This window comes from Cebus imitator, unplaced genomic scaffold (assembly GCF_001604975.1).
Source record: "Cebus imitator isolate Cc_AM_T3 unplaced genomic scaffold, Cebus_imitator-1.0 Scaffold188, whole genome shotgun sequence".
Lineage (NCBI taxonomy): Eukaryota > Metazoa > Chordata > Mammalia > Primates > Cebidae > Cebus > Cebus imitator.
In genome coordinates this window covers 4,980,566-4,988,998 of record NW_016107503.1, presented here as the reverse complement: position 1 = coordinate 4,988,998, position 8,433 = coordinate 4,980,566, and the positions used below count along the sequence as shown (strand labels likewise).

The 8,433-nt window shown below is 43.4% G+C and overlaps 1 protein-coding gene across 1 annotated transcript in view; it reads left to right on the top strand.

Annotated features, from left to right (window-relative positions):
* The window catches only part of PIP5K1A (phosphatidylinositol-4-phosphate 5-kinase type 1 alpha), a 54,657-nt gene that overhangs the window by 14,977 nt on the left and 31,247 nt on the right, over positions 1-8,433 (top strand). The window contains 1 exon segment of the mRNA XM_037744901.1: positions 8,268-8,302. Coding sequence (XP_037600829.1) covers positions 8,268-8,302 — 35 coding nt within the window.

Below are 8,433 nucleotides of genomic sequence, written 5' to 3'. Positions count from 1 at the left end.
CTCGGCTCACCGCAACCTCCGCCTCCTGGGTTCAGGCAATTCTCCTGCCTCAGCCTCCTGAGTAGCTGGGATTACAGGCACGCGCCACCATGCCAGCTAATTTTTTGTAGTTTTAGTAGAGACGAGGTTTCACCGTGTTGACCAGGATGGTCTCGATCTCTTGACCTCGTGATCCACCCACCTCGGCCTCCCAAAGTGCTGGGATTACAGGCGTGAGCCACCGCGCCCGGCCTTTACAAGCATTATTTAACTCTAGTGCCCATATGCCACTGCCCTCTCCAAAAAAGATGTTATCTTAACATAGAAATATCTTTTCTCACAATTCTTCAGTATATTATGAATAAGTGACTACCTTTTTGTCTCCCATGAAAATTTCCTATGACTTCATTTCCTTTTGTTTCAGTAAACCAGTCTCAACTCTTTTCCTTTTCCCTTTCTGTTGTGCCTCTCACTTCCCCGACCGTTCCTGTCCTGTAGATGGCATTTCATAAATCACAATTATAATAATAATTGCTAGAATTTATAGAGCATTTATTGTAGATTAAGTAGAGCATATATTATAGATTAGCCTATAGGTAACTTGTTTAATTCTCATAACAACCGAGGTACATGTTGTTACTTCCACATTTTGTAGATAAGGTAGGCCAGTCTGCTCTAGAGAAATTTTAACCAACCTACCCAAGGTTACCTACTTAGTAAATGCTTTTTTTGAGACAAAGTCTTGCTCTGTCACCCAGGCTACAGTGCCGTGGTGCAGTCTCGGCTTACTGCAACCTCTGCCTCCTGGGCTCAAGTAATTCTTGTGCATCAGCCTCCAGAGTAGCTGGGACTACAGGGCACATCACCACGCCCAGCTAATTTTTGTATTTTTAGTAGAGACAGAGTTTCTCCACATTGGCCAGGCTGATCTTGAACTCCTGGCCTCAAGCTACCCACCTGCTCGGCCTCCCAAAGTGCTAGGATTTACAGCCTTAAGCCATTGTTAGCCCAGCTGTAAATGTTAAATCTAGTATTCAAACCTAACAAACGTAGGTGTTCTGATTTCTTTTTTTTTTTTGGTTTTGTTTTCCCCGGGATATGGATTTTGAGGTGTTCTGATTTCAGAGCCTGCAGTCCTACCCATTGTGCTGCTCCCCTCACTAATTTGAAAAGTCTGTGTGTGAACTAATAATCAGGTTAAATATTTGTTGTTACTCTGAGCCAAGAGTCTTTGGGGTGAAGGAGAAAATAGTACAGAAGGAAACTTCTCCTACTGACCTTAGCCTTAGCCTTCCTAAATCAATAAAATTCTGAGCTCCTTTGTGCATAGTAGGTGGAATTATTGTTATTCTTTCAGAAGCATTTTAATTTTATTAATGTATTAATTTATGTATTTTGAGACAGGATCTTGTTCTGTCACCCAAGCTGGAGTGCAGTGCCATGATCATAGGTCACTGCAGCCTTGACTTCCCAGGCCCAAGCCATCTTCGTACTTCAGCCTGTCAAGAAGCTGGGACTACAGATGCATACCACCCATCATGTTCGGCTAATTATTTTTTCTTGTCTTTTTTTTTGAGACGGAGTTTCGCTCTTGTTACCCAGGCTGGAGTGCAATGGCGCGATCTCGGCTCACCGCAACCTCCGCCTCCTGGGCTCAAGCAATTCTCCTGCCTCAGCCTCCTGAGTAGCTGGGATTACAGGCACGCACCACCATGCCCAGCTAATTTTTTGTATTTTTAGTAGAGACGGGGTTTCACCATGTTGACCAGGATGGTCTCGATCTCTTGACCTCGTGATCCACCTGCCTCGGCCTCCCAAAGTGCTGGGATTACAAGCGTGAGCCACTGCGCCCAGCCTTATTTTTTCTTTTCTTTTTTGAGACGGAGCTTGCTCTGTTGCCCAGGCTGGAGTGCAGTGGCATGATCTCAGCTCACTGCAACCTCCACCTCCCGGGTTCAAGCAATTCTCCGGCTTCAGCCTCCTGAGTAACTGGGATTACCAGTCACATGCCACCATGTCCAACTAATTTTTGTATTTCTTTAGAGATGAGAGATGGGGTTTCACCATGTTGGCCAGGACGTTCTTGAATTCCTGGCCTCAGGTGATCCACTGCCCACCTGGCCTCCCAAAGGGCTGGCATTACAGGCGTGAGCCACCATGCCTGGCTGTGTTAAAATTGTTAATGTCTTTTTGGACAAAAAAGATACTTTATATGCTAGTGAGGACTTTAACATCTGTAAAACTGTAAAACTATGATTTCAAGTATCAGACTTGGAAGTTTCTGCTCCTCTAGAATACTGGCATTGCCTAATTCAGAGGAAATCTCTCTAAAAGAAAGGTACTTTCCTACTTTTTGCCAATGATGTTGATAAATGTTGCTAGAGGAACAGTGTTGTTAATTTCTTTGAAAGGACCTGAAGGAGTACAACTGAATTCCTAATCCTCTCTCTCAATGAAAATGAAACATTTCCTTGTCTCAAGGAAAAAGGAATACCTTGAGGGAAATGTGTTCATATTGTCCATTAGTAAATCTGAGATTTATTTAGTTTTTTAGAGCATTCTAGTTCCACTGGCACTTTCTTGTTCCAACTATATTCTAGGTGGCCAGGAAATTAAAAACCAAAGATGATTTATAAGAATGTATTGAATTAGGGATTAGGAATGTGGGTTCTAGTTTCGGCTCTGTCACTGCCTGTGCTTTGATTTTGAGCCCATTCCTTAACCTCTTCCCCTGTGCTCTTCTAATTAAAGAGATTAGACTAAAAATCTCTTTCTGAATGATTTTGTTCTAATATAAGTGGCTATTGATTTGTAATAAGTGGTTTTATTGTGAAGATTGGAAAGTAGGCTGGGCGCAGTGGCTCATGCCTGTAATCCCAGCACTTTAGGAGGCCGAGATGGGCAGATCACTTGAGGTCAGGAGTTCAAGACCAGCCTGGCCAACATGGTGAAACCGCATCTGTACTAAAAATACAAAAATTAGCCAGGCATGCTGGTGTGTGCCCATATTCCCAGCAGAGACAGGAGAATTGCCTGAGCCCAGGAGGCGGAGGTTGCAGTAAGCCGAGATCTCGCCACTGCACTCCAGCTTGGTGACACAGAAAGACGCCCATCTCAAGAAAGAGAGACAGAAGGCAGGGAGGGAGGGAGGGAGGGAAATTGGAAAGTAGGCCTGGTGCAGTGGATCATGCTTTTTTTTTTTTTTTTTTTTTTCGACATGGAGACTGTAGTGGTGCAGTCTTGGCTCACTGCAACCTCCACCACTCGAGTTCAAGCTATTCTCCTGCCTCAGCCTCCTGAATAGCTGGGATTACAGGCGCCTATCACCACGCTGACTAATTTTTGTATTTTTAGTAAAGACGGGGTCTCTCCATGTTGGCCAGACTGGTCTCTAACTCCTGACCTCAGGTGATCCACCCACCTTGGCCTTCCAAAGTGCTGAGATTACAGGCATGAGTCACCGCACCCAGCCGGATCATGCTTTTAATCCCAGTACTTTGGGAGGCTGAGATGGAAGGATCACCTCAAGTCTCCCGAGAAGCTGGGACTACAGGTGTGTGCCACCACACCCAGCTAATTTTTGTATTTTTAGTAGAGATGGGGTTTCACCATGTTGGCCAGGGTGGTCTCAATCGCCTGCCCTTGTGATCCATATGCCTCAGTCTCCCAAAGTGCTGGGATTACAGGTGTGAATCACCGAGCCAGGCCAAAACCCTGTCTTTATATATTCTTTCCTTTTTTTGTTTTTCTTTGCTGAGATGGGATCTCCCTATGTTGCCCAGGCTGGTCTCAAACTCCTGGGCTCAAGTAATCCTCCCATCTTTGCCTCCCAGAGTGCTGGGATTATAGGTGTGAGCCACTGTGCTTAGTGCCTGTCTTTATTTATTTATTTTTTGAGATGGAGTCTCACTCTGTCACCCAGCTTGGAGTGCAGTGGCGCGATCTCGGCTCACTGCAACCTCTGCCTCCCAGGTTCAAGCAATTCTTCTGCCTCAGCTTCCCAAGTAGCTGGGATTGCAGGTGTGTCCCACCACGTCTGACTAAATTTTTGTATTTTTAATAGAGACCAGGTTTCACCATGTTAGCCAGGGTAGTAGTGATCTCCTGACCTCGTGATCTACCCGCCTCAGCCTCCCAAAGTGCTGGGATTACAGGCGTGAGCCACTGTGCCCAGCCTGCTGTCTCTACTTTAAAAATTAAAAAAGCTAACTCAGATCAAGACATCCCATTATCCAGATTTGCTTTCTTCCTTTAATTTATACCATTCTTCAAATGTAGATGAAGTAGAGAGAATAGTATAATTATCCTTTATATACTTATTACCTAGCTTTTTTTTTTTTTTTAAGATGGAATTTTGCTCTTTTGCCCAGGCTAGAGTGATATGGCATGATCTCAGCTCACTGCAACCTCTGCCCACCCCGGGTTCAAGCGATTCTCCTGCATCAGCCCCTCAAGTAGCTGGGATTACAGGCGCCCACCACACCTGGCTAATTTTTGTATTTTTAGTGGAGGCAGGGTTTCGCCATGTTGGCCAGGCTGGTCTAGAACTCCTGACCTCAAGTGATCCACCTGCTGTGGCCTCCTAAAGTGCCAGGATTACAGGTGTGAGCCACCACGCCTGGCCTATCACCTAGCTTTGATAGCAGCATTTTGCCAGTCTTCCTGCATCTATATTTCTCTATTTTTCTACTTCTACCTCGCTGGAATATTTTAAAGGAAGTCCAGTCCTCACGTGATTTCAACCCTAAATGCTTCAGAACCTATTAATACACATAAGGAATCTTTTAGAGGTGAGGATGGGAGAGTATAACTGCAGTAATATTGTCACATCTATACAATTAATAATTATTTAACTTTTCTTTTTAAGACTCTCTTCTCAGAAACGTCTTTTTACGATTCCTTTTTTCTAGTCAGCACCCAAGCAAGTTTCACACATTTTGTTATTTCTCTCTTAAGTCCTTAATTAAAATAGTTCCCAAACCCTGTAGTATTTTTTGAGGGCCAAATGAAATACATTTATAAGCTTCCAAAGTGTTTATCAAACTTAAGTTGTTCAGCCATAGGAGAGAAATAACCTTTCTACAAATGTCAGTGTTAAAGAGAAATGAGAGAATGTGGAGATGCCTGAGTGATGGAGAAAAAGCAGGAATAATTTGGCATTAAACTGGGGCTGAGGTGTATTAAAATTGAAGATGGCATAGGACCTTCTCTGTAGCATTTATAGCCAAACTATCAGCCTGTATACCCACCCTTGGGTAATAGGCTCTCCCCTCTTACAGCACATGCCACACTTCCAAGTGTGGACTGATGATAAAAGACATTTGAATAATGCTCTTTGAGAGTTTTGCCTTAGATGTGGAGATGCAGGTCTCAAGATTCTCAGACAAAAGATATTCTTTTAGAGAAGAGTAAATTTTAATGCTGTTTACCCACCCCAAAAAAATATATATAAATCATGAGTATGAATTACAAAATGATAATATATACCTACAGTGTTTCTCACAAAGACACTAGAAAACATTTTCTGTTGAACAGTATTCTGGTCTTATCCATAGGGATGAATCTCATTCTCTTGAAAAATTGGCTGACTGGCTGGGTGTGGTGTCTCCCGCCTGTAATCCCAGCGCTTTGGGAGGCCAAGGTCGGCAGATCATAAGATCAGGAGATCGAGACCATCCTGGCTAATGTGGTGAATCCCTGTCTCTACTAAAAATACAAAAAACTAGTGGGGCTTGGTGGCATGCACCTGTAGTCTCAGCTACTTGGGAAGCTGAGGCAGGAGAATCGCTTGAACCTGGGAGGCAGAGGTTGCAATGAGCCAAGATTGCACCACTGTACTCCAGCCTAGGTGACAAAGCAAGACTCTGTTTTTAAAAAAAAAAAAAAAAAATTGTATGGCTAACAGCCAGGTGCAGTTGTGCAGGCTGATAGTCCCAGCTACTCAGGAGGCTGAGGTGAGAGGATCTCTTGAATCCAGGAGCTTGAGGCTGTCGTGAGCTATGAGTGCACATGTAAATAGTCACTGCACTCCAGCCTGTGCAACATAGTGAGAGCCTGTCTCTAAAAAATTAGAAATTAAAATAAAATAGGCTGGCTGGCATTACCAAGCCAGGTGTTGCCATGCTGAGTTGGTTTTCTTTTTTTTCCCCCTCTGGTCCTTCTCTTCTCTCTCCCTTCTTCCTCTTCTTTCTGTTTCTTCCTCTTCTGAAGAAAAGGCTTGATTATGAGTTGAACAGTTAAATGCTCGTCATCTCATCAGTTTCATGGACTTTCTCAGTAGATGATTTCTCCATTGGCAGATCCTTGGGTCGAGCAGTCAAGCCTTAGCAGATGATATCTGGTTCCTTATACGCCATTCTGCTCTGCACTGGGTTTGTGGACCAAGCTTGGTGTTAAACAACTTTGGTAAAGTTCTCTAGATAATTTACTTGGCTGGGTGTGGTGGCTCATGCCTATAATCCCAGGATTTTGGGAGGCTGAGGCAGGAGGATCACTTTGAACCCAAGAGTTTGAGACCAGCCTGGGCAACATAGTAAGACCTCATAGCTACAAATAATAATAATAAAAGCAAATAATAAAAAAAGCAAAATCAGCTGGGCATGGTGGTACACACCTGTAGTCCCAACTACTCAGGTGACTGAAGTGGGAGCATCACTTGAGCCTGGGAGGTAGAGGCTGCATAAGCAGAAATTGCACCACTGCACTCTAGCCAGGGTGACAGAGTGAGACCCTGTCTCCAAGGAAAAAAAATTACATACATACATATAGATATATGTTTTTTCTTTTTTGATATAAAATATACATGATGTTTTTCTCTTCTGCTCCTTGGTAGATTGGATCTCTGATGTGTGCCATAGGGGCAAAACTTTACACAAGGAAGAGAGTAGGTTTTGTATCCTGATTCTCCTCCTTTGTCACTTGGTCTGAGTATTATTACTTAGACCTTAATATCATCATCATCCTGTGTGCTCTTGGGATTAGTCCCAGTTTTGCAGTTGCAGATACTAAGCATTTGGCACCAAAATTCCATCTCATCTTTATTTTAGGTACTTTACAAGAGTGTAGCAGCCCTAGAGCTACATGTTTGTGATAAAACTAGGAAGGGTAGCAAGGTAGAACTTTTTAGGGAGAAAACTTCAAACCCACTCTGCATTGAAATTACTTATTTGCCTTTTTTCTGTTTAACTTTATTCAGTGACTTTTTGCATGTAGAGGAGCTTACTTTCTAGGTGATAACTACCAGACTAGGAGATGACTGGGCAATAGAGTGAGACTCTGTCTCAAAATAAATAAATAAAATAAAAAACTTCAGTCAAACTCCAGCGTCTCCAGTGAGTCTTGAATATCTTTTATGCCTTGTCTCTTTCAACCATCGTATCAAATGAGACCCTCGACTCTGATGGTTAAATGTTTTAAAAAGTTGGCAGGGCGCGTTGGCTCATGACTGTAATGCCAGAACTTTGGAGGCCAAGGCAGGCAGATCACTTGAAGTCAGGAGTTCGAGACCAGCCTGGCCAACATGGTGAAACCTCATCTCTACTAAAATTAGAAAAAAATTAGCCGGACTGGTGATGGGCACCTGTAGTCCCAGCTACTCGGGAGGCTGAGGCATGAGAATCACTTGAACCCAGGAGGAAGAGGTTGGCACTGAGCCGAGATCACACCATTGCACTCCAGCATGGGCAACAGACTGGGACTCTGTCTCAAAAAAAAAAAAAGAAAAAGGGCTGGGTGTGGTGGCTCACACCTGCAATCCCAACACTTTGGGAGGCCGAGGCAGGCGGATCACTTGAGGTCAGGAGTTTGAGACCAGCCCAGCCAACATGGTGAAACCTCACCTCCACTAGGAACACAAAAATTAGCCTGACATGGTGGCAGGCGCCTATAATCCCAGCTACTTGGGAGGCTGAGGCAGGAGAATCCGGGAGGTGGAGGTTGCAGTAAGCTGAGATCATGCACTGCACTCCAGCCTGGGCAACAGAGTGAGACTCCATCTCAAAAAGAAAAAAGAAAGAGTTATATTTCCCAGAGAAAATATGAATACTTGAGTAAGAAAGGAGGCTAGAACAAAAATGAAACATGCACGAGGCCTCTGTGAGTATGGAGGAGGAGGGAGGGACATATAAAGTGCTATCCAAAAATATCTGGTATCACTGAGCAAGAGGCAGGAGTTTATACTCATGTTTAGTTTGATTCAAACTCTGATGCTTTCAGTGTGCTTGATAGAGATCATGTGAGTATGTGTATATGTTCTTATGATTGTGTGGTTTTTTTTTGTTTGTTTAAAGAAGCATCTGGAATCAAGAGACCCACAGCATCTGAGGTGAGTTTCATATTGGTACAATTGTTACTAAAACTTTAACTCTGGGATAGCAGGATACCTGTTTATGATATTTTTATTTTTTCTTTACTTAGGTCTTGGAAGCTAGACAGGATTCTTTTTTTTTTTTTTTT